General features: G+C 43.7%; 1 protein-coding gene across 2 annotated transcripts in view; it reads right to left on the bottom strand.

Moving 5' to 3' along the window:
- BUD31 (BUD31 spliceosome associated protein) overlaps window positions 1-26,754 on the bottom strand; it is a 66,471-nt gene that overhangs the window by 8,753 nt on the left and 30,964 nt on the right. For both annotated transcript variants that reach the window (XM_078665056.1, XM_078665055.1), the window contains 2 exons: window positions 8,214-8,336; window positions 6,206-6,372 (listed from right to left, as the gene is read on the bottom strand). In XM_078665056.1, coding sequence (XP_078521182.1) covers window positions 6,206-6,372; window positions 8,214-8,336 — 290 coding nt within the window. The remainder of the gene's footprint in view (window positions 1-6,205; window positions 6,373-8,213; window positions 8,337-26,754) is intronic.

The following is a 26,754-nucleotide window of genomic DNA, read 5'->3' as shown; positions in this document are numbered from 1 at the left end:
AGATTTGAGCGGTAGAGATCTTCGCGGGAGGTGAGATCAAGAGGAACTCTGTTTTAAGAGCATTGAGTTTGAGATGATTAGCGGCCAGCCAGGATTGGGTGCTTCTGATCGTTGAATTCAAGAGCATAATGTCTTTGGGTGATTGTAATTTGAGATAAAGTTGGGTGTCATCGGCGTACATGTGGAAGTGAACATTGGATGCTTGTAGCAAGGTGGTGAGAGGTTCCATAACTAGGTTAAACAAATGCAGAGTCATGGTAACAGAAGGTGGCAACTGCACTACAAGCAGAGAAGGTTAAAGTGCTGGCCTATTGAGGTATCTTCCTCTCTTCCCTACCCCACTGACAATTGGATTCTCCTGAACACAGGAACGAGAAGCTGGGAGCTAGTTTGACAGCTGAAAAGTGCAGAGGTGAGGCGACTTGCCTGACTGAGCTGTGGCTGGGGTATCTATAATAAAGATCGAAGACACCATCTGCAAGGTCTCTTGTGGTGTTTATCCAATCTCATACTGGAGACGAGGATGGGATGTGAAATGTAACATCCCAACACGCTGTGAACGACCGCTCCAGCCTTGGAATCCTTTACCTTAAAGTACTGTGCTGAATTATCCTCAGCTAAATATTGTACAATTGGGCCGACATCTAGTGAATGTGTTGTTTCCTCAAGTGCTTGTTCATGTGGTAGACATATAACAAACATATTAATTTATCTGAAACCTGGGTTATTTGGCTGTAAATATAGGTCTGTGGAGTATGATTTCTAGGCTGGGCATGACTGATTTTGCCAAGTAATAGACTTTAACCACCTCTAACAGCTTCTTGTGGGGAGCTAACTGTGTGCATCCAGTAAATGTTTGATCAGGGAAGAAATTCTCCGCAGTATTCGAAAGGCATGAGCACATGCGGTTTATGCCACAGAAATTGACCGCATACTAACTGTCTAGTGTGGAAAACTTACTGTATGCAGCCCGTACACAACGTATGTTAGGGAAAACATGTCTGCACAGTGGTGCATTCACACACTGTGTTGACTTGTGAGAGTATCTCTTTGAGACTCGCTCTGAGAACCCAGTGTATACCAAACACCATTAAGACGGAGTACAGAACTGTACACATCTCATTGTGTGTTTTGGAGTAGAGTTCAACACAGAATACATAAAGTAATCTTACCACCTCCTCCTCCTCCAGTTCAGCCGTGTGACAGCATCCAACAGTGTACAGTCAAATGACTTTAGGAAAACTCTATAGTTCAGAGATTTTCTGCAGTAAAACATTAGCATGCCATCTACTGGAAATAGGAGGTACTGGGGCAGCATTTACCAAGAAACAGTGATCCACACACTTACTGTGGGTTACTCATGAAATAGAAAGTTATGTAACCACATACATTTGCATGTCACTAACAGTACGCTGCATGAGGAACAGCAACTTTTTATTAATCCAGTGATCATACCTAAATATTTTGTAAAGTGACCTCTTTTTTTATGTAAGTAAGTAAATGTATTATGCTTGATTAATTAAAACCTTGCATAAGCACATGAACAATAAAATCAAGATTACAATAAATGAAGAATTTAGAAGACTAAAATAGCTACATTAAAAAACAAATTGCTTCCTGTTGAATCATACGTGCTAAAATCAGTGTGTGATTAATACTCAGTCTGTGAAAAGTCAGTTTAATAAAATGTATCACTTTAAACTGATGAGAAGCACCTGCGCAGCATGAGACAACTGCCTAATGTCCAGCTTGTAGCTTGCAATACCAATTTGGGAAGCCATAAGATACCTTTAATAGGCAAGATCTTGAAGAGCCAGGGCCGTTAAGCGGATCTAGTCAATGACAACTGAGGATACATGTTTCAGCCTTTTTTCCGTTAGTTCAAAGAATTTTACAAGACGGCAATTGAGCTGTACTAAAGTTGGATTAAAGCACAGCATTACCGCCTGTCTGCAAGACCTAACGCCATGCAGATTAAAGAATGGTTTCAACACGGAGATCCGTATGTCCTTTAAGTTCTTGCAAATACATAAAATATGAATAAGACTCTCCGTGCCGCAAGTGCACAGATGGCAAGGCTGATCGCCTCCCTTTCTTTCCCAAGGTGGTAGAAATGGATTAATCAGGCCAACTCACAGCCGAAGTCTTAAGAACTTTTCCTTGGTGGCAATCTTTGTATGTGCCATAAGGTAGGGTTGGAGTTTAAGGACATCATAATTATTGAGCACAGCCCAAGCGTGAGCACGTTTGGACAATGTATTCTTGTCCTCTATTGATGATATTAATCTTGTTGTCTTTGTTACTAGTTTTTTAAACTCCAAGTGGCTGATTGAGATGTTCCAGGTGTCTGTCAAGCCTAAGGTTTTAATGGATTCTTGAAGATACATGTAAGCTGGCACTTTTACGGTGCGATCCAGCTCTACCCAGAGATGATTATTTAAGGACCTTATTTCAGCAGCTCTAATTTTGTGCCAGCTTTTTATGAAGGCTCCCATCCTTTCTACTGCCTGTTTTTGAAGGCCAAATTCCAGCCTAATTTGAGCTGGTGAAACGTAATTGGGAAGGAGGAAAATTGCTCTATAGGAGGATACCATTATGCTGTCAAGAGTTGCGGCATCTCTACCGGTCATAGATTTACTTCCGTAGGTGATTATAGGTTTCAGTTTGGCTCGGAGGACTTTTAGAAAAGGAGTTAAGTCCGGAAGCAACTTCTTCTGTAAAGTGAACTGTGTATATAGGCTACCGTGAGAGCTGAAACACGTTATGTCGACTTGCACCAATAAAGGATAAAATATTGCACAATACCGTGATCTGGACCCGTTTTGTTGAAGGATTTGTAGCTGTAAACGGGGGCGAGTGGAGAATATATATATATATATATATATATATATATATATATATATATATATATATATATATATATATATATATATATATATATATATATATATATATATATATATATATATATATATATATTTATGGTTAGGACCTAGTTTCCATAGGAAAAGCATTGACATGGACCATAGGAATCCCTACCTGGTGTTTTATCCCACCAGGATGATGTTTCGGTTTGCAGTGAGACAAGTTCACAACATGATGGGTCAAATTAGTGCTAGAGAAATTCAGAGAATACAGACCAACTGTCAAAACTGGTAAATATACATTTTGTTGTGAAAAAAATCATAGATTTAGGTCACAGTCAGTGGAGAAACAACAGAACCGAAGGAAGAACTGGTGAATTCTATCCTGAAGATGGCTGCTCCTACAAACAAATAAGATCTTTTCAATATGATTGAATTCTAAAGAAAATTCATTACAAATCTTGTAAGAAGGACATTTTAAATGAGAATGTTAATAAAAAGTAAAGTAGCATTTGAATGGGATAATGCATGGGATGATTAGTTTCAAGTTGTCAAAAACAGTTGAAGAATTGCTCCCAAATTAGAAATGTTTGTTCCTGGAAATAAAGGTATCACCACTGATGCCAGCTCTAAAGGGCTACGTGCTGTGCGGTCACAAAAGGATTCCAATGGAGAGAGGACTATAGCTTTTGCCTCCAGAACCTTGAGAGGTGCGTAAATACATTATTCTGTCATCATGGAGGAGGCCTTGGCAGTATTTTGGACTGTGAAGAAATTTAGGAATTTCATTTGAGGCAGTATATTGAACATAAGCACGCACCATAAGCCTCTCAAAGAGGTTTGGGTTTTATCTCTAGCCGCATAAGGTGGTGGGTAATTAATTTACAAGAATTCACTTTGATGTAGAATATTTACCAAGAACAGGGCAGCTGACTATTTAGGTTGGTTGATATAGCGTCTCTATGAAAGTGAAGCAGAGGCGATGGAAAAGCAGAAATCAATTGCAGAGAAAGTTGTGTAGGAACAGATGGAGTGGTTATAGAAACATATTTGAAAGAGGAATTGGGAGAGGAGGTTCTAGCTAAGGTGAAGCTGAGGTGTATGAAAAGGTGGACTCATAGTGATTAAGACTGGGACAGAATTCGACAGTATTGGATGATCTGAGATGAGTAAGCGGAAAATTAGGGTTGGCTATTTCATGGTACAAAGTTAATTTCTCTAGATAACATTTGAGAGTAACCAGTTGACAGGGCACATGAAGGACACTCAGTGTACAAAAACCAAAGAACGACTCAGATTTGATTTCTGGTGGCCTGATACGAACTTTCAAATAGAAAGATTGATCAGAAACTGTTCCTCTCTTAAAAATAGCAATAAAATTGGGTCACAAGAAAATCAATGATAACCTCCCACAAACTTCTAAATGAGCCCTGGAATGAAATTGTGATACACATCATAGGGCCTTTACCCAGGGAAGTGAACACCTCATATATTGTAGCTCTGATGGATTAATATTCCCAGTGCCCAGAAGTGAAATTGGTGTCGGACTTCAGCTCGAGGAGTATGATAACATTTCTAGAAGAGATTTTTATGAGGGAAGGCTTGCAATCATAAATTCTCTCTGAGAATGGGACACAATTTTGTTCAAAAGAAATGCAAGAGCATTTAGAGAGCACTGGTATCAAGCATCGCCTTTGTGCATTATATCATCCTGCGGCCAATAGCGTAGTAGAAAGATTTAATATAAATATAACGGAATGAATCCAACTTGCTAAAGCCGATAGTATATGTTGGAAGGAGGAAATACTTAGGAGAGTCAAAGCTTTCTGTTTAACACCTCATCAAACAACACATAGGGGTCCTTTTGAACTTCTGAGGGGGAGGAGTCCAATTTCTAAATTAGTTCCAGCCTGGATGAAATGGCAAACGGGGTGGATCGATGTTAAACCCAGACAGTCCTGGAGATGGAGAGAATTCAGGCTTCAAAAGGAAAGAAAAAGGAAATATGAGGTGGATATCACACAAAATTAATATTGTTGAATGTAGGAGATTGGGTCAAAGTCAAAAGCCCCATTGCGAGTGACCGGTGGTCAAAATTTACCACACACGAGAGTACTTAAGTTGTTCCGCAACAATGTGAAAACTCAAGATGGTAAGATCTGGAATCTAGGGCGAGTAGTCCAGTTTAATAATCCTGGAAGTAATACTGACATTTCTAAGACATCTGAGGAGTCATTTGATAATCAACACTTTATGAAGGAAAATTACAGCAGAAAGGTGAGGAAGAGAACTGATGGAGATTACTTAACAGATGTTCCATGCATAATGAGTGTTCATGCAACTTAGCCACCTAGACATTTAAAGGAGTGCATTATATATTAGATATTACTGTGGAAGATGTAGTAATTTCATTTCACCCATCTCTTACAAATACTACAAGTTGCACACCTATTCATTTTGTTTCAAGTTATTGTTAGGTTTCTATGTAATTCTCGATCTGTAACAGTACATTGTTTCAGCTCTCCTTAAGTGTATTCAAATTTTTCCAGTTTTATCATTTATTATATTGTGTTACTCCCGATCCCTCTTTAAAATGCATAAAGGGAAGGCGTGTGATAACTTCCTTAATTCCCCACCCCAGTGACACTTAGATTCTCCTGAACATAGGCTCTAGAATGTGCCACTGACAGCAGAAGTGTGCTGAGGCATTGACTTGTCAGACTGAGATGTGGCTTGGGTGTCTGTATTGAAGCTTGAAGAAACCATATGCACCGCACACCTATATAAAAAAACTCCAGGAAGACCCCATTTCCAGCTTACGGTGATCCCATATCGGCCACAGGAAACTGCAAAAAGCTGCATGCAGCACTTTTGCACTGCCCAAACTCCAGGTCAGCGCATCTTCACTCATGAGGCCCTCTGTACTTCACTCAGATTTAAATGTGCCCTAAGTACCCCATCATTCATAATGCTCACTCTGTCTGGATACTACTTTAGTTTTAAATTTCTGCATACTTTGCGAGTGTCTCTGAGCACTCTGAAGCTACCTTAAGGCAGCATGTCAGCGCCATATTAAACACCTGAGCTAACAACCATGATTTTAAGGGTGGCAGCTCCTGAACACAATTGCTTTACTTTGCACTACATCTACTTACTCAGAACCTAACACCAATTGACACAGCCAGTCCAGTCAACCTCAGAAAATATACCCACATCCTCATCACACCGGTTCACACGCTGGTTTATATGAAACTGTACAGCTGCTGATTACCAACAAACTACTGTACCTTAAAATACATGTTGAATCTATAATTAAAGTAACAATACAATGAAATGCCTACCACTTCCAGCTTGCTTTTCGGGACTCTGCATATGCAATTTGTTCCAAAGTTAGTGTCACGAGTTTGGATGCAGCGCAGGCAACATAAGTTTTCGTAACCCTGTTTCTTCCATTTTGCAATCAGGTTTTTATCGGCATATCCTTCTCGAATGCAATACTCGTAGAGTTCTGTAAAAAACAAAAGAGCGGGTCAAAGCTTTACTCCAGTCGCCCAACTGAAGCTGGGTAAAAAGTAAAATGAACAGTACTTCAAGTTTATGCTTCTGAATAGTGTTTTGCTAGCTGTAATGTCACAGATTAAGTTGTGACAACTGACCTGACAAATAAGCACTTTTACTATTTATTAGGAGAGAAAAATATGGGCACTTCACTAGCACAGGATTCACACGCACTCGAGAACCACCTTGTGCTGCAAGGACCATGCTAAAAGGACAGCCAGCCTGTTATGGGTGAAAAGATTCATGTTCTCTTGTAATGATCAAAGCATGCACAAGAGTCTACCTAAAATAGTAACAGGCTACCACTAGATGTAGGAAGCCGCAGTTGGTTCAACTCACCCTACAGTAGTAGTCAAAGAATAGAGGGACCTCCCAATATCTGGTAGTTCTGTTCCATGAACCCTTATGTAGAATGACCCAGAAATTCTCAGGAGACCAAAAGTTCTGATCAGGATGTGCAACACCACTTTTCTTCCGCTTTAATTGCTAGTTGTCTCTTCCAGGGAAGCCTTCCTCCTAAATGTTGTATAGCCTGAAGCATAGAGCTCATAGCTGACGAATCAGCAAGCTAGTGTACAGATGAATGCTCTCCAGAGGTGTTGACACTGCAAGTCAGAAGCCCACACTGGATAATAAACACAACTAACTCCCTGTTCTTTCTACAGAAAACTACTGTCATTTAAAAATCATTCTGGCTTGCAATGATTGGGCACAGTTTACAGTATTTTGTCCATGTTTATTTATTTATTAAGTTTTATATGACCATTCCAGACCGAGCAATCAGGAATTATGGTGAGCAGAGCAGACAGCCATTAGGAACGTGTCTTACAGCTATGCTATGGCAGCAGACACCCCCAAGCAACTGATAGCAAGCCACAAACGTTGTTTGGTAAACAGTAAGCTCTTCAGTTATATCTGAACCTAGTGATAATAGCATGTAAAATTTCGATGTGCATTATTCACACTGACCAAACCGGATTGAGGATTTACTGTGCATACTAAGTTTGAGTTTGCCCTCTATGTTAAATAGTGGGCACATGGGTGCAAAATGAGCACAGAAACTCTATGCCGCATTTAATGCACGGAATCACTTAATCAGGTTATAACATTGAGATAATCCCCCTTCAAAAAGAATCTGAACCAAAGTGGTTTGCCAACCAATTATGCACCAAACTCTAGATTAGTTTTAAAGTGTCAGCCACTCATAATTAGTACAACATTGCAACCAAAGCGGAATGTTGATAGAGACACAAACCAGAGTAGAAAACCTGAGCATACTGCATGTGTCCTTCCCAACATAAAAGGCATAAATACATTCATGCCCAACATAAAGCACAATACCTTACTGTGTGCCACAATTACATTTTCTAGAACTCTATGGATAAAACTCAACAATTTTCTGGCAATGCAGCTTTGCCATAAGTAGGGACAATTGTACGGAAAAAAATGAATGTATAAAAAGAAACCCTACAACTGTATGCAGCAAGAGGTTTCCTGAAAAACTGACTGATACAGCATTCCTCCCTCATTAGTATTTTCATTTCATTCCTCAAACTCTCAAAAATCAGTAGTTTACAGATGGTGCATGAGCCTACACATTTAACGTAAATGTTGCTGGACAAAAATCATGATTCATCAAATTAACATTATGCATGGAGAGACACCACAATACTTTGAACTTTACATCCTTCACAAAAGGGTTATTCTGAAGACACATTTAATAGAACCAAGACTATGACAGGTAGATAGGTCTCTTTAAATTTGTGAATTAACTCAATTAAGAATGTTTACCTCTGCTAATAGCCTTCCTCTTGTAAAAAAGATCAAAGATGTAGCGAGTTTTCTGGTGATGAATTCGAAAAATAGGCCATAAAGATTCAACTTTCCTTTTTCCTTCATGTGGATCTGTCTCAGCTGGGAACAGAACAACAGACACAAATTAAATTTTCTTTTTTTTAAAATCAGGACATGGCCACATTGTATTAAACCACAGACTTCTTCACTTTAGTAACTCATGTGAAAATATGTTATAATCATAGACGGCATTTTAGCCTTTGTGTTGTAAAAAAAGGATTCAAGTACTGCGAGTCGCTCCGTTTTAATGCCATACATTTTATTTGTGCGGGTTTTAATGACCGGTGTTTGGAAATAAAGTCTTCTAGCTATCTATCAATTAGCCACTGGTTCCAGTGGTGGCTAGGATTAATGAATTATGGTGAGATGCGATGGAGCACAAGTCACCATATTACAGAGCTGGAGGCTGATCAATGTGGCACTTCTCTCTCGGGATCCAGGTTGTCCACAAGCAGCAAAGGGAAGGACTTCCCTTCCTGCTGATTTGAATGCAATCCAACTAATCTTGGAGCTAATCTCATCAGCACGAGAGTAGCTCCAGGATTGGTTGGAGCAGGCCAATCCAGCGCTTAATTTACGTCTGGGGTCCCTTGCCTGCAATCTTCAGGCTGTGAAACAGCCTTTGGATTGTTGGGTCTACAGAGCGCATGTTGGGCTGGCTGTCGCAAGATGGCCGGCCAATCCACCATGCGTGCTGTAGACTAGTGCAGTCATCTGGCATTGGAAGGATTTAGCTCCATCCCCACTCTTGCGCTGTACACAGCGTGTGCTGGGGCGGTGGCAAGTAAATAAAATGGCATTCACATGCCTTTTTATTTATTTGTATTTGCCTGCTGTGCTTGCACCAGGCGGGTCAACGCTCCTCCGCTCTTGAGAAGGAGCTGCCCCGGTCTGGTTCTACGTCGAGAATTTCAACAAGATGACCTATAACTGCCAAATTAAATAACTGGGTCTGCAGGGTTACACAAGGCCACCCGTAACTGAACTTGGCTTTCAACCCATCTCGTGTAAGCCACTGGACAATTGTTCAGGTAGTTATGTGGCGAGTATTAGCAATGCTAAACACTAACCAAATGCTTCTCCTATAAATATTTCCAGAATGTTTTTTTTATAAACATTTTAATTGGTAGCAATTTAGTTTGGTAAACTGAAGACTTTCAGATCAATTGGTTACATTGATTGGATTTCTGGAAAACCGATTTTAAATAAATGAAGGTACGTTTACAGTCTAAAATGCTGACCCACAAAAATGTACCTGTAATGGCTAGCATTGCAGTTGAAGCTCACTTACAGTTTCTCATACACATACATATATACAAATACATATTATATATATATATATATATATATATATATATATATATATATATATATACACACACACACACACGCACACAATGGTTACAGTAACGCTGCTTTTAGGTGGAAATGTAAGTGACATTGTAACGTTTTAAACATTTGCTTTGAACTACATGAGACTACGCTACAACTGCAGCCTTTTCTCTCCACTCCTGACGAGTATCACTCCAAATTGCTAACATTGCACGTGCCAGAACATTGAACCTATTGGCTTTGCCAATGCTTGTTTTCAGTCCTTTTCAGTGTTCAGGTATTTTACTGCAACATATGTTTTTCACTGTTGATGTATTTGAGGTTAAAAAAAACAAGAGGAAGACCACTCTTGGATTAGCATATGAATAAAAATTGAGTGAAGTCGAAACAAGTTATGATGTATGCATTTCCACTATTAAAGAACTATCAAAGATTTTCTGGTGGATCCGTCCTCACGTTGCCGAAAGGTGAAGTGTGTTTTTCCTGGTGTGCCATGCCTACAACCCACTGGCCTGGCATAGGTCAGCCACCCCTCTATCTGGGTGCACTATACCCGTGGTGAGGGTACAGGTGCATGAGCCTTGTACCCTTAAAGTGTCTAAGCCAATTCTTTTACATTGTAAGTGCAGTAATGCCATTAAGAGTATATGGTACCGGGAATTTGTCATTACGAACTACACAGCACTATAATGGCTTTACTGAAAACTGGGAAGTTTGGTATCAAACTTGTCAGCACATTAAACCCACACTGATGCCAGTGAGGGATTTAATGAAAAATGCACTCAGAGCGCATCTTAGAGACGCCCCCTGAAAAACGACCCAACTCTAGTGTCCTGATTGAGTGGCTGCTCACCAGCTGCCACCACCAGACATGTTTCTGGACCCCTGGGTCGAGAGCCTGCCGCTCTCGGGGGTCTAGAACAATGCACATCCTGGGGCGAGGTGTCAAGCCTCCTCCCCCAGGATGGGCAGGGTCCACGAAGGGGAAGCTTAAAAGGCTTGCCACCTTGCTACCCTAGCCATTTGCTACTTCCAGCAACCGGCCCCCACCGGTTCTGACCCCCACTTTGGAAGGGAGAATCGGCAGGCAAACCAAGTGAGGAAGGGAGGTGTTGCCACCTTTGACAAACCCCACCCCTCAGGTAGGGGAGGCGAGGTGAAGCTAAACTCTCAGTCCCCGCCATCTTGTAGATGGCGGACCCAGCCAACCAGAGATAGGCATATGCCCCCCTCCCACTGGAGAGTGGCATAATAGGGGGTGTAACCACCCAAAGGAAGGGACAAATTGGTCCAGACCTTTAGTTACCGGTCACGCCCTTTAAATCTAGTATTTAGAGGCAACCCTGAAGCTTGCCTCCTCAGACAACAACAGACCAGAAGACAAGGAGGACCGAAAAAGCTATGCTGAACTAAGAAGAGGAGGACGGCCACTGACTTGGCCCCAGCCCTATCGGCCTGTCCGCACCTAGAACCTGCTCCAACAAAATCCCAGTGTGTCCTGCAGCCACAAGCTCTCAAGAACCCGAAGGACCTGCCCTGCTTTCCAAAACCAAGACTTTGTCTCCTGTGAGCACCTGATTTGCTAAACAGAATCTGGCTCTGGCCAAATTGGAGAGTCTGCAACGCTCTGCACCCGACGCCCAACATCACGAGGAGGTCTCTCAGCGATACAGACCCGAGATCTGGTGATCTCGGACCTGCCTCGAATCTCCAATCGACGCCGGCAGCCACTTTCTGGGGGTTCCCCAGACTGCGACTGGAGCTGGTAAGAAACCCCGACGCCTAAAGACACCCCTGCACACGACATCCCACGGCCTTGGGTGGCCCAACCGACGGTGTCCAGGTATCTCAACTTACCTCTCTAACCAGTGGTCACCTCCAGAAGATCTTCGTTCCCGAGCCTGCAGTGTTTGTTGCAACCGGAGAATCTCCATTGAAATCAACAGAGCACCTAACGCCAAAACTGCACCCTGCACTCAGCCACCCCTGCGGGTGTACTTTGGGTGCTAACATGGATCATCCTTTGGCCTGAGCTTTTCACCAGGAGCTTTGCTCTCGCAACCCTGTGGCCTGCTTGCGAGTACCCACAAACTGGAGGTCCCCTAGCCCCCTTTGGATAACATTGGGCCTCTGCACTCTGCACCCGGCTGCCCTAGTGCCACTGAGGGTGCTTTGAGAGTGCATCCTTGACCCTGGGGGAACCCTGGTCCTAACCGCAGAAAACCAACTCCCAAACCCAAGTACTTACCTTGAAACTGATAAGTTAATTTCCTCCCGTAGGACTGCATTGACTGCTTTTCTGAAAAAATTGTTTTAAGTGTGGGTTTGGTTTTGAATGAGAACTTGAAAAACTGCATATATATCTAAACACTGCTTTACTTACCTTTTCTCTAGGAAATGTCCCAGTGCGATATCTAGGCATATCACACTGAGTAGAAAAAGTAATCTATAAAGTAATCCGAAAAGTAATCTAACAGTAATTTTGCACGTACTGATAGTATTTACAAACCTGTAACAAAGATATTTTCATTCAGCTTGCTTGTATTCTTCAACCTGCCTTGAAAAGTACCATTTACACTTACCTGTGCAAGGCTTGCTTGGTTCCAGAAAATAAATATAACTAAATCATATTTTTATAAACATCAAATTGGTCTAAGGTTAGTCTTTGCGTGTGCAACATAATTTGCTGCCTGAGTGTGTACAACAAATGCTTAACACTACTCTCTGATAAAGCCTTACTGCTCGCTCACATTACCACAAATAGAGTAAAGTGCTATCTATTTTTACATCTGGCTAACTTTGGGGGTCCACTTTACTCTGTACACACTAAAACTCATTTTGCTATAGTATGTACAGAGCCAGCTTCCTACAGTTGAGAAAAGTGGATTATTGGTTGGGGTAGTTGTGAGACCTCACAAAGTAATAAAGAGACAAATGTGCATCAGGTCGAGTTTGTTTTCTTTAAATCCAACTTCAGCTCAGCCCTGGGTAGCTGTGGCACAGAGCATTCAGAAGTAACTCAAAGTAAAACAGGTGCAAAGTATTTCTCAGTACCAAAACATGTAATAAGTAAAAGAAAACACATTACAATTCCCACTCCCGTTTATAGAGATAGCACATATATTTTTAGTTCTCCTGCTGGCAGTGCATGCGCCGTCGTTGTGAGGGATTTGGCTTACTATAAACAGCTTGTAGCCCAACTACTGCTTACCATTTGTTGGCATCATTGTCACTTTGCTGCGTCAGGACATGTAATGTCATACCTACATTTTTCCATTTAGAGGACGATCGAAAGGTATGGACCGTGCAAATCAGCTCACGCAAACAAACTATTCAAAACATGCACAAGCAGCCTGAAATGATGAGCAGTATTTACAGGCAGTGCAAATCAACGCATACGCACATAACATGGAAAGTGTCCAGGACAACAAGCTTGAAATGATGGAGCAGGGACGCTCGGAAAGTAGCTCAGCGAGTTAAGAGCTCACTACTGAAATCAGTGTGAAACCTGCAAGTCTTGGGTTCATATCCACCCTGCACTTGCTTTGCCTTTCATCTCCCTCGGGTCCATAAAAAAGTAGCATTAAGTTGGGTAACAATGACAGCTACTACTAGTAGTGTTATGAGAGCAAGCACCACACATTATTGTTAATGATTAGGTGTGCAAACTGAACATGGGACATATTCCACACAAGTCAGTTTTCCTAATCTTGATTTAAGTATTAATTGATTCAAGAGAGATGTGCTATTTTTAATCGATTTCAGAAGAATTTCTGCTATTTTTTTGCCACTGTCGTGGAGATCCGGAGGAATTGCAATTTTAAGGGTTTTCGTGCACATTATCTTTCAAATCAGTGTAAGGAAGATTGCAAGCAAAGCTCTGACTACATTGAAAATCTTCAGTCTGCAGAGCCATGCAGCTCACATCTTGCTCAATAAATAAATGTGCCTCTTGCAGCGTTATCTTACACCTTCTCACCGTCAAGGGTCCTACAGACGGAAATGGAGCCTAACTCCCGGGCACCATTGTTATGTTAACATTTCTTCCTTTAAAACAAAGCTTTAAACTCTTACCCACGTGGTGACTTGGATCTGGAATACGTTTCTCACATTGAACGCTAAAATTGAATAATCTGATACGTCTCACTTCACCAACAAGCATTGGCATAGCCAATAGGTCTCGCCTTTGGGACCTTATACGCGTTTAGCCATGCACCACTTGATGTTGTTGCACCAAGGATATTGTGCTGGATAACTAAACACTTATAAGGTCCCAAAGGCGAGACCTATTGGCTATGCCAATGCTTGTTGCATTTGTTACGATTACTAGCTAAGCTAGTGTGGTGATCACAGGATGGCTCAAGGAGGTCCCAGTTTGGTGCGTTGGATGGCCAATGTGTCTGAATTTGTGCTTAATTTGAGAGAGTGGTTTCCAGGGCTCAGCACTGGCACGTAATCATCAACACTGGCGCTTTTCATGAACCTTTATGTTAGGAAAGAGGAAAGTAAGTGATTTGCTCAGAACCACAGACCTGGACCTAGTTCCCCAGCTCCGAAGTCGGCAGATCTGGCCATTACGCCACATCCACCCCCCACTTTCATGGTTCTGTTTTAGTTGGTGCTAACAGGAGAAATGGGCTGGTGCAAGCCGCCTCCTGACAAGAGCCCCCAGACTTTTTGTTTTGTTTGTTTTTTACAAATTATGCACTGGTCCGAATGGGCGGTGGGAGTAGAGGTGCGGCTGAAACAAGTGTAGGCATATTGATAAGATAGGCGAATATCTTGATGTTTGGACGGAAGCTCGCGGCTCAACTCCGCTGACAAGGATGATTCTGCCGCTTCCTCGGATGCTTGAATGTTATTGTTGATACAGATGGAAGTTGGGAAGGCTAGCATTGGCTGGGCTCCACCTTCGTCAACTAAAAAAAGAGATTGATTTACGTTTTACGTTACATTACATGTAATATCAGCTTGTTCTCTCTGTGACGTGACGTGTTTGAGGATGTCTATTGTTAACATGTTGTTTTACTGTGTGTACTGATACATAAGCCAAAAAAGAAACTTTTTGTTATATGTCCACACCGCCCAGACTGTGATTGAGGTACTATTTCATCTTCCCTTTCCCACTCACCCCTTCTCAGAGTTGCTTTTCCAACCCATCCCTTCTCTGTATTGATTTCCCAACCCTTCCACCAACCCCTTCTCTGCGTCGCTTTTCGCTATACACCCACCGACCCACCCCTTCTTAGTGTTGCTTCTCCCCACCCTCCCGCCCACCCCTTCTCCAGGTTGCTTCTTCCCACCCTCCCCACCCCTTCTCTGTATCTTACTTTAACCCCTTCTCCTTGTTGCTTCTTGCCCCCTCTCGACCTCCCCTTCTGTGTTGCTTCTTCCCCTTCCTCTCTCGCCCAGATTTTAATAAATCACTGTTTGTCACTATCAGCAATAGTTTAGGAGCCTCCAACGCAAGGGTCCATGTGGGAAGTCAAAGTTTTAGGCCGACAGCGATGGAAGTAGGAGTTGGATGTGGGCACCAGGTTGGACCTGGTCAAGATTTTTCCTTTACACCTAGACACATTTCTGGTCCTTTTTCTCGTTGACGTGGAGGTTAGTGGGGTTCTCTGCAGCTTGAGTCCAGTATTGGGCTGGATGTTAATGGACAGGCAAAGTCCAGCAATATGGCAACTGCATTCAAGGCTACCCACAAACTGGCAAACAGCTGTAGTCTACTAGCCTCAGACTATGTACAAATAATGTAATCTTTTGCCTGTGTCTTGCAGGTTGCAGTTCTGTGGGGAGGAAGAGTGAACCCTAACACTAACCAAAGGTCCAGGACCTAGGAGCCGCCACTTGAGGGATAGGGCTCAATCTCACAAATCCTGTGTGAACTGGTCAGCTGTGCACTGTGCAGGTGCATGCTACTTTAGATTTTAGTATTCCTTAAGCTTAACAAGAGGCTAGTCAATTAGCTCTTAAAGTCTACTCACTGGACATTGGAACAAGTGGGAGCTGGTCTGGCCATTGGGGTCTCTCACCATGGGTTCAACAGTAGGAGCAGCCCTACTCTTTCTGAAGACCTGTCTTGAGAATGAGAGACCTGTCTTGAGAATGAGTCTCTCCTTCTGATGTCCATAGGTGCAGTCTTTCTGTCCTTTCTGAGTTAGAAGTGTTCGGAGGATGGAGGCCAGGGATGATGTTTTTATGCCAATATCAAGATTGTGGGTAGGGAGGACTCACCAGCCAATGGGGCTACAATCCCCAGGGGGCAGCCCTACCTATTCTTAGATAATTTCCTTCTAGGCACAAAACAACTCCCACAGCACATCTCTTTGCCCAAACCCAAGAGGTCTGGACCCTTCTTCCCTCTGACAGAGCCATGGGCTCACCCCCTAGGTGTGTCCAGCATAAAATGCCACCCCCCCTTGGAAACCGGACTGCCGCAGGCGTTTTCTCTCCGGAAGATATGCCAGCCTACTACTTACAAAAAAGGAAAGGCAGACTGCAAGGATTCATATTAGTCTATCTGAGGCGGTAGATTCTTTAAAGCTGGGCCATAGCCCTCTGGCAATCCTGTTGGAGAAGGTCATACCTCCTCCCACCAATAGTCAGATTTGTCTGCAGGGTCAAGTCGAGCACTGGAGAAGGCCCATATCTAACTCCGAGGACTCCAGAAGAGGAATATCGAGAAGGAGAAGATATGGTGAGAAGCAATGCCCCTGTTGAATATCTAGGATGTCGAAGAGGTATTAAACCTAGCCATCAAGAACTGGTTTGTTGTTGATAACACATGAAAACGACAAGGAGGAGGGCGACGTCGAGACATCACTAAACTTCCCACCCAGACGAAGCAGTCGGAATGACTCATGGATGAAAGCTCTTCATCAGATTCAGAGTACTCCACCAGAACAGCATCTGCAGAGTCATCAGTCCAGATTCACCAATGCAGCCTTAAGTTCCAATGGAGTTTTCTTCACCTCTTCTACACTCCCACCTCTTCTTCCACACCCAGAAATTCCAGCTGTAATTCACCCACCAACTCGGTCAGCCGCTCCTCCTCAGCCACCACAGGTACTTGTATTAGTGGCATCTCCACCAAGGCACCCTAGATCTTACTCCCATCATACCAGAACTGGCAGCAACATGTCTAGGACAAGGTCAAGATCTTGTCGCGGGCGTCACAATTCAAGATCTCCCAGGAGATCCCATTCGAGGCGAAGATAGATTCATTCATCTAGATTGGAAAAGTCTAATCACAGGATATCCTATTCTGGTCTGTATTCGCCTACATTAGGAGACTCTCCTCCAGGGAGAATGTCTCCTGTTGATATAAACACTTTCCAGGAGGTTCTTATCAGGAGTGCCAACAAATTAAATATCGATTTGCCAACTACCACAGTGACAACTTGGGTCATTTTTCGAAATACTTCAAAAAAGGTCCACCTCTAGACCATTGCTTCCAGGTCTTTCAGAACCAGCTATGGAGCTTTTTGACACCAGCTTTCGTTAAGGCTGCACTATGGTGCTAATAGGAAAAAATACTAATCTCTGAATCAGGATCCATAATTTCTTTGTGCTGTTGCTACACAAGACTGTCATAGTGTCGGCTGCCCAAAAACTGTATGTGTCAGCCCTACACATTAACTGTTCCTCCGGACTGGGATAGTAAAACGTTGAAGTCTGTGGGTAGAAAAGTGTGCAGTACCTCAGCTGTCACTATGAAGGCTGCTAGCACGACTGTTGTTCTTGGGAGATAGGACAGGTGGGTTTGGGACTCTATCCAGCAATCTATAGAAGACCTGCCCAGAGACAGATGTCAAGACTTTCAAGAAACTGTCAACAAGAGTATGATGGAGTCAAATCAGATCATTAGTGCTGCAACAGATACATCCACACTAGCAGGACCCAAATATTGTCATGGTCTAACGCTTCGCTGCTCATCTTGGCTCAGATTCACAGTGTTGAAAACCGAAGCCATACACCGAATTTTAAACCTCCCTTTTTCAGGAAACACCTTATTAGGTTCTCATGCCTATGAAATGTCTCGCATGAAGACTTAACTCGACACACTGACAGCCGTTGGGTTGGAGAAAAAGAAGGAATATAGGAGATATTCCTATAGGCCTTATGACCACTGGTACTTCCATCTGAGGGTTCAAACAGCTTATTGGCTCCAATGGCAAAACAGCAACCTCAATAACCAAAAGAGACACAGTACAGATATCAGTCAAGGGCAGAGGTATCAAGCAGCCGTAAACCAACGACCAGTGCCAAGCAATGAGTGCTTTCTTCCACCTCCTCCGTTAACCACTCCAGTAGAGGGGAAGCATAACATCTTATCTGGAAGAGTGGGAAAAAAATAACAACCAACAAATAGTACTGTACCAATGGTATCATAGTGACGGATGCTTCCTTTTCGGGTTGGGGTGCTCATGTAGACAATCTTTAACCCCTTCCATGCGGATGACGGCCCTCGTCCGTCATGCATCGCGGTGGGCGTGTGCTGATGACGGCTGGGGGCCGTCATGATCCCGCCCACTCATTAAAAGGGCAGCACAGGCGCAGAATTGCGGCCGCGCCCAAAGGGTTAAAGTCAAGGCATGTGGTCTCAAGAGGATTAGTCCTACGACATCAACCTAGAGGAAATGAAAGCAGTACATTTAGCTAGAAGGCTTTATTTCTGTCATTCAAGACAAACTTTCTCCTTGAACAATACAATAACCATGCATTACTTGAAGATGTAGGGAGGAACAATATCAAGACCTATGTCTCTGAAGGCACAAACAATCTGCAAATGGTTAATATTCAGAGGCCTCAGGATCACAGGGGCCCAACTTTAATTATTCCAGAGTACCCAAGCAGATGCTCAGCAGAATCATTCTAGAGAATCGCAAATGGATCCTATGCGACTGTCATTCACAACAACTTTTGTGACTAGGGTTTCCCTCAAATATATCTTTTCGCAGACAGAGAAAACAATAAATGCCCACGATACACTTCAAGGTTTGCCAAACCAAGCACATTGGGGAATGCCCTATAGATTGATGGGTCAGGCAAAATTCTTTATGCGTTTCCTCTAGTTCCCCTATTGCCAACAGTGATCATCCAGTTGTCTCACTGGGAGGCCAGAGTAATGCTTATTGCTCTGGAGTAGCCACGACAATGTTGGTTCACAGATCTCCTTCACTTCTTGCAGCATCCATACAGGAGGTTGCAGTACAGACAGGACATTCTTCAGAAATTCAGAGGCCATAATTCAACACCCCATCCTTCACTCGTTGTACTGGACAGCTTGGTTCCTGAACTTATACAAGACGGTCCCCTGAACCTCCCTCAGGAGTGCATGGATGTTTTGAAAGAAGCCAAAATAATATCTACTAGAGCTTCAGATTCTTTCAAATCAATAAGATTCTGCATCTGGTGTGTTCATAACAATTTCAATCCTCTCACTTGCCAAGAAGAGGCATTTCTTCCATACCTCCATTTGGCTAAAGGGATTTACATATTTCGTCTATTAGAATCCATCTTTCACCAATCACGCCCTATTAAAATGTCCTGCACAAAATGTTTTTTAGAATGCCTGTAGTTAAGAATTTCCCGGAGGGCATTAAGAAGATCTATCCTCCACTTAGGAGACCTTCTCCTTCTTGGGAGTTAAATAGTGTATTTTCTCTCCTGGAACCTCCCTTCATACCCATTCATAAGGTCTCTCTTTGACACCAATCCTGGAAGGCTTCCTTCTAGATCACTATAGACCTCTGCACGTAGAGTTCGAGAGATGCATGGCCGATATTCCCACAACCCTTAAACAGTATTTCATAGTAACAGGGTAGTGATGAGGACCTATGCTAAATTCCTACCTAAAGTAGTGTCCGATTTTAATGTCCGACTGTCTCCTTACCTACATTTTTCCAAAATGTATTATTTCCTGCTGAGAGATCTCTCAGTACTCTCAATTTCAGGAGGGTGATGAAGTTTTATCTAGATAAGATGAAGTTGATGAGTAAGTCAAAGCAAGTTTTTGTTAACTATCGTCCTTTATTAGCATGTTTCACCACTTCAAAACAATCCTTGTCTAGATGAATTATCTCCTCCACAATACTCTACTACCAAGAAGCCAGCAAAACATTACCTGAGGTACCTAAATCCCATTTCTCCAGAGGTAAACCAACTACTGCTGTGTTACTTAAAAATATTCTAATGTCTGGGATTTGCAAAGCTGTAACTTGGAGACCTGTTCATACCTTTACAAGACACTATTTTCTTGATTCAGACACAAGGGCAGATGCGCAGGTCGGTCAACCCTCTCTAAGAAATCTATTTGCTTAGTTATACTGCTCCTTTCGGTCTTTCCCCTGCTTGGATTTCTTTGGCGATAAGCTAGCTAACCTGTCCAGCTCTTATGATTATGAACGCAGATCCCATGAAAGGGAAGGATTTGTTTCTTATCTGTAGTCCTGATTCTGTCTCAGGAGAGTTTCCATTGAAATTATAACCAACCCTCCTCCTCCCAGAGGGTAGAGATTTAATAAGGATATCTCTAATCTGTTAATTACTATGCTAAAAAGAACTGGTGAAACTGCCACCTTCCTTCCTGGTGTGCCATGCCTACAACCCACTGGCCTGGCATAGGTCAGCCACCCCTCTATCTGGGTGCACTATACCCGTGGTGAGGGTACAGGTGCATGAACCTTGTACCCTTAAAGTGTCTAAGCCAATTCTTTTACATTGTAAGTGCAGTAATGCCATTAAGAGTATATGGTACCGGGAATTTGTCATTACGAACTACACAGCACTATAATGGCTTTACTGAAAACTGGGAAGTTTGGTATCAAACTTGTCAGCACATTAAACCCACACTGATGCCAGTGAGGGATTTAATGAAAAATGCACTCAGAGCGCATCTTAGAGACGCCCCCTGAAAAACGACCCAACTCTAGTGTCCTGATTGAGTGGCTGCTCACCAGCTGCCACCACCAGACATGTTTCTGGACCCCTGGGTCGAGAGCCTGCCGCTCTCGGGGGTCTAGAACAATGCACATCCTGGGGCGAGGTGTCAAGCCTCCTCCCCCAGGATGGGCAGGGTCCACGAAGGGGAAGCTTAAAAGGCTTGCCACCTTGCTACCCTAGCCATTTGCTACTTCCAGCAACCGGCCCCCACCGGTTCTGACCCCCACTTTGGAAGGGAGAATCGGCAGGCAAACCAAGTGAGGAAGGGAGGTGTTGCCACCTTTGACAAACCCCACCCCTCAGGTAGGGGAGGCGAGGTGAAGCTAAACTCTCAGTCCCCGCCATCTTGTAGATGGCGGACCCAGCCAACCAGAGATAGGCATATGCCCCCCTCCCACTGGAGAGTGGCATAATAGGGGGTGTAACCACCCAAAGGAAGGGACAAATTGGTCCAGACCTTTAGTTACCGGTCACGCCCTTTAAATCTAGTATTTAGAGGCAACCCTGAAGCTTGCCTCCTCAGACAACAACAGACCAGAAGACAAGGAGGACCGAAAAAGCTATGCTGAACTAAGAAGAGGAGGACGGCCACTGACTTGGCCCCAGCCCTATCGGCCTGTCCGCACCTAGAACCTGCTCCAACAAAATCCCAGTGTGTCCTGCAGCCACAAGCTCTCAAGAACCCGAAGGACCTGCCCTGCTTTCCAAAACCAAGACTTTGTCTCCTGTGAGCACCTGATTTGCTAAACAGAATCTGGCTCTGGCCAAATTGGAGAGTCTGCAACGCTCTGCACCCGACGCCCAACATCACGAGGAGGTCTCTCAGCGATACAGACCCGAGATCTGGTGATCTCGGACCTGCCTCGAATCTCCAATCGACGCCGGCAGCCACTTTCTGGGGGTTCCCCAGACTGCGACTGGAGCTGGTAAGAAACCCCGACGCCTAAAGACACCCCTGCACACGACATCCCACGGCCTTGGGTGGCCCAACCGACGGTGTCCAGGTATCTCAACTTACCTCTCTAACCAGTGGTCACCTCCAGAAGATCTTCGTTCCCGAGCCTGCAGTGTTTGTTGCAACCGGAGAATCTCCATTGAAATCAACAGAGCACCTAACGCCAAAACTGCACCCTGCACTCAGCCACCCCTGCGGGTGTACTTTGGGTGCTAACATGGATCATCCTTTGGCCTGAGCTTTTCACCAGGAGCTTTGCTCTCGCAACCCTGTGGCCTGCTTGCGAGTACCCACAAACTGGAGGTCCCCTAGCCCCCTTTGGATAACATTGGGCCTCTGCACTCTGCACCCGGCTGCCCTAGTGCCACTGAGGGTGCTTTGAGAGTGCATCCTTGACCCTGGGGGAACCCTGGTCCTAACCGCAGAAAACCAACTCCCAAACCCAAGTACTTACCTTGAAACTGATAAGTTAATTTCCTCCCGTAGGACTGCATTGACTGCTTTTCTGAAAAAATTGTTTTAAGTGTGGGTTTGGTTTTGAATGAGAACTTGAAAAACTGCATATATATCTAAACACTGCTTTACTTACCTTTTCTCTAGGAAATGTCCCAGTGCGATATCTAGGCATATCACACTGAGTAGAAAAAGTAATCTATAAAGTAATCCGAAAAGTAATCTAACAGTAATTTTGCACTTACTGATAGTATTTACAAACCTGTAACAAAGATATTTTCATTCAGCTTGCTTGTATTCTTCAACCTGCCTTGAAAAGTACCATTTACACTTACCTGTGCAAGGCTTGCTTGGTTCCAGAAAATAAATATAACTAAATCATATTTTTATAAACATCAAATTGGTCTAAGGTTAGTCTTTGCGTGTGCAACATAATTTGCTGCCCGAGTGTGTACAACAAATGCTTAACACTACTCTCTGATAAAGCCTTACTGCTCGCTCACATTACCACAAATAGAGTAAAGTGCTATCTATTTTTACATCTGGCTAACTTTGGGGGTCCACTTTACTCTGTACACACTAAAACTCATTTTGCTATAGTATGTACAGAGCCAGCTTCCTACAGTTGAGAAAAGTGGATTATTGGTTGGGGTAGTTGTGAGACCTCACAAAGTAATAAAGAGACAAATGTGCATCAGGTCGAGTTTGTTTTCTTTAAATCCAACTTCAGCTCAGCTCTGGGTAGCTGTGGCACAGAGCATTCAGAAGTAACTCAAAGTAAAACAGGTGCAAAGTATTTCTCAGTACCAAAACATGTAATAAGTAAAAGAAAACACATTACAATTCCCACTCCCGTTTATAGAGATAGCACATATATTTTTAGTTCTCCTGCTGGCAGTGCATGCGCCGTCGTTGTGAGGGATTTGGCTTACTATAAACAGCTTGTAGCCCAACTACTGCTGACCATTTGTTGGCATCATTGTCACTTTGCTGCGTCAGGACATGTAATGTCATACCTACATTTTTCCATTTAGAGGACGATCGAAAGGTATGGACCGTGCAAATCAGCTCACGCAAACAAACTATTCAAAACATGCACAAGCAGCCTGAAATGATGAGCAGTATTTACAGGCAGTGCAAATCAACGCATACGCACATAACATGGAAAGTGTCCAGGACAACAAGCTTGAAATGATGGAGCAGGGACGCTCGGAAAGTAGCTCAGCGAGTTAAGAGCTCACTACTGAAATCAGTGTGAAACCTGCAAGTCTTGGGTTCATATCCACCCTGCACTTGCTTTGCCTTTCATCTCCCTCGGGTCCATAAAAAAGTAGCATTAAGTTGGGTAACAATGACAGCTACTACTAGTAGTGTTATGAGAGCAAGCACCACACATTATTGTTAATGATTAGGTGTGCAAACTGAACATGGGACATATTCCACACAAGTCAGTTTTCCTAATCTTGATTTAAGTATTAATTGATTCAAGAGAGATGTGCTATTTTTAATCGATTTCAGAAGAATTTCTGATATTTTTTTGCCACTGTCGTGGAGATCCGGAGGAATTGCAATTTTAAGGGTTTTCGTGCACATTATCTTTCAAATCAGTGTAAGGAAGATTGCAAGCAAAGCTCTGACTACATTGAAAATCTGCAGTCTGCAGAGCCATGCAGCTCACATCTTGCTCAATAAATAAATGTGCCTCTTGCAGCGTTATCTTACACCTTCTCACCGTCAAGGGTCCTACAGACGGAAATGGAGCCTAACTCCCGGGCACCATTGTTATGTTAACATTTCTTCCTTTAAAACAAAGCTTTAAACTCTTACCCACGTGGTGACTTGGATCTGGAATACGTTTCTCACATTGAACGCTAAAATTGAATAATCTGATACGTCTCACTTCACCAACAAGCATTGGCATAGGCAATAGGTCTCGCCTTTGGGACCTTATACGCGTTTAGCCATGCACCACTTGATGTTGTTGCACCAAGGATATTGTGCTGGATAACTAAACACTTATAAGGTCCCAAAGGCGAGACCTATTGGCTATGCCAATGCTTGTTGCATTTGTTACGGTTACTAGCTAAGCTAGTGTGGTGATCACAGGATGGCTCAAGGAGGTCCCAGTTTGGTGCGTTGGATGGCCAATGTGTCTGAATTTGTGCTTAATTTGAGAGAGTGGTTTCCAGGGCTCAGCACTGGCACGTAATCATCAACACTGGCGCTTTTTATGAACCTTTATGTTAGGAAAGAGGAAAGTAAGTGATTTGCTCAGAACCACAGACCTGGACCTAGTTCCCCAGCTCCGAAGTCGGCAGATCTGGCCATTACGCCACATCCACCCCCCACTTTCATGGTTCTGTTTTAGTTGGTGCTAACAGGAGAAATGGGCTGGTGCAAGCCGCCTCCTGACAAGAGCCCCCAGACTTTTTGTTTTGTTTGTTTTTTACAAATTATGCACTGGTCCGAATGGGCGGTGGCAGTAGAGGTGCGGCTGAAACAAGTGTAGGCATATTGATAAGATAGGCGAATATCTTGATGTTTGGACGGAAGCTCGCGGCTCAACTCCGCTGACAAGGATGATTCTGCCGCTTCCTCGGATGCTTGAATGTTATTGTTGATACAGATGGAAGTTGGGAAGGCTAGCATTGGCTGGGCTCCACCTTCGTCAACTAAAAAAAGAGATTGATTTACGTTTTACGTTACATTACATGTAATATCAGCTTGTTCTCTCTGTGACGTGACGTGTTTGAGGATGTCTATTGTTAACATGTTGTTTTACTGTGTGTACTGATACATAAGCCAAAAAAGAAACTTTTTGTTATATGTCCACACCGCCCAGACTGTGATTGAGGTACTATTTCATCTTCCCTTTCCCACTCACCCCTTCTCAGAGTTGCTTTTCCAACCCATCCCTTCTCTGTATTGATTTCCCAACCCTTCCACCAACCCCTTCTCTGCGTCGCTTTTCGCTATACACCCACCGACCCACCCCTTCTTAGTGTTGCTTCTCCCCACCCTCCCGCCCACCCCTTCTCCAGGTTGCTTCTTCCCACCCTCCCCACCCCTTCTCTGTATCTTACTTTAACCCCTTCTCCTTGTTGCTTCTTGCCCCCTCTCGACCTCCCCTTCTGTGTTGCTTCTTCCCCTTCCTCTCTCGCCCAGATTTTAATAAATCACTGTTTGTCACTATCAGCAATAGTTTAGGAGCCTCCAACGCAAGGGTCCATGTGGGAAGTCAAAGTTTTAGGCCGACAGCGATGGAAGTAGGAGTTGGATGTGGGCACCAGGTTGGACCTGGTCAAGATTTTTCCTTTACACCTAGACACATTTCTGGTCCTTTTTCTCGTTGACGTGGAGGTTAGTGGGGTTCTCTGCAGCTTGAGTCCAGTATTGGGCTGGATGTTAATGGACAGGCAAAGTCCAGCAATATGGCAACTGCATTCAAGGCTACCCACAAACTGGCAAACAGCTGTAGTCTACTAGCCTCAGACTATGTACAAATAATGTAATCTTTTGCCTGTGTCTTGCAGGTTGCAGTTCTGTGGGGAGGAAGAGTGAACCCTAACACTAACCAAAGGTCCAGGACCTAGGAGCCGCCACTTGAGGGATAGGGCTCAATCTCACAAATCCTGTGTGAACTGGTCAGCTGTGCACTGTGCAGGTGCATGCTACTTTAGATTTTAGTATTCCTTAAGCTTAACAAGAGGCTAGTCAATTAGCTCTTAAAGTCTACTCACTGGACATTGGAACAAGTGGGAGCTGGTCTGGCCATTGGGGTCTCTCACCATGGGTTCAACAGTAGGAGCAGCCCTACTCTTTCTGAAGACCTGTCTTGAGAATGAGAGACCTGTCTTGAGAATGAGTCTCTCCTTCTGATGTCCATAGGTGCAGTCTTTCTGTCCTTTCTGAGTTAGAAGTGTTCGGAGGATGGAGGCCAGGGATGATGTTTTTATGCCAATATCAAGATTGTGGGTAGGGAGGACTCACCAGCCAATGGGGCTACAATCCCCAGGGGGCAGCCCTACCTATTCTTAGATAATTTCCTTCTAGGCACAAAACAACTCCCACAGCACATCTCTTTGCCCAAACCCAAGAGGTCTGGACCCTTCTTCCCTCTGACAGAGCCATGGGCTCACCCCCTAGGTGTGTCCAGCATAAAATGCCACCCCCCCTTGGAAACCGGACTGCCGCAGGCGTTTTCTCTCCGGAAGATATGCCAGCCTACTACTTACAAAAAAGGAAAGGCAGACTGCAAGGATTCATATTAGTCTATCTGAGGCGGTAGATTCTTTAAAGCTGGGCCATAGCCCTCTGGCAATCCTGTTGGAGAAGGTCATACCTCCTCCCACCAATAGTCAGATTTGTCTGCAGGGTCAAGTCGAGCACTGGAGAAGGCCCATATCTAACTCCGAGGACTCCAGAAGAGGAATATCGAGAAGGAGAAGATATGGTGAGAAGCAATGCCCCTGTTGAATATCTAGGATGTCGAAGAGGTATTAAACCTAGCCATCAAGAACTGGTTTGTTGTTGATAACACATGAAAACGACAAGGAGGAGGGCGACGTCGAGACATCACTAAACTTCCCACCCAGACGAAGCAGTCGGAATGACTCATGGATGAAAGCTCTGAATCAGATTCAGAGTACTCCACCAGAACAGCATCTGCAGAGTCATCAGTCCAGATTCACCAATGCAGCCTTAAGTTCCAATGGAGTTTTCTTCACCTCTTCTACACTCCCACCTCTTCTTCCACACCCAGAAATTCCAGCTGTAATTCACCCACCAACT

The sequence above is a fragment of the Lissotriton helveticus genome, chromosome 10, assembly GCF_964261635.1.
Source record: "Lissotriton helveticus chromosome 10, aLisHel1.1, whole genome shotgun sequence".
In the NCBI taxonomy this organism is placed as follows: domain Eukaryota; kingdom Metazoa; phylum Chordata; class Amphibia; order Caudata; family Salamandridae; genus Lissotriton; species Lissotriton helveticus.
Note: the sequence above shows the minus strand (reverse complement) of the source record. Positions and strands in the feature narration are given on the sequence as shown.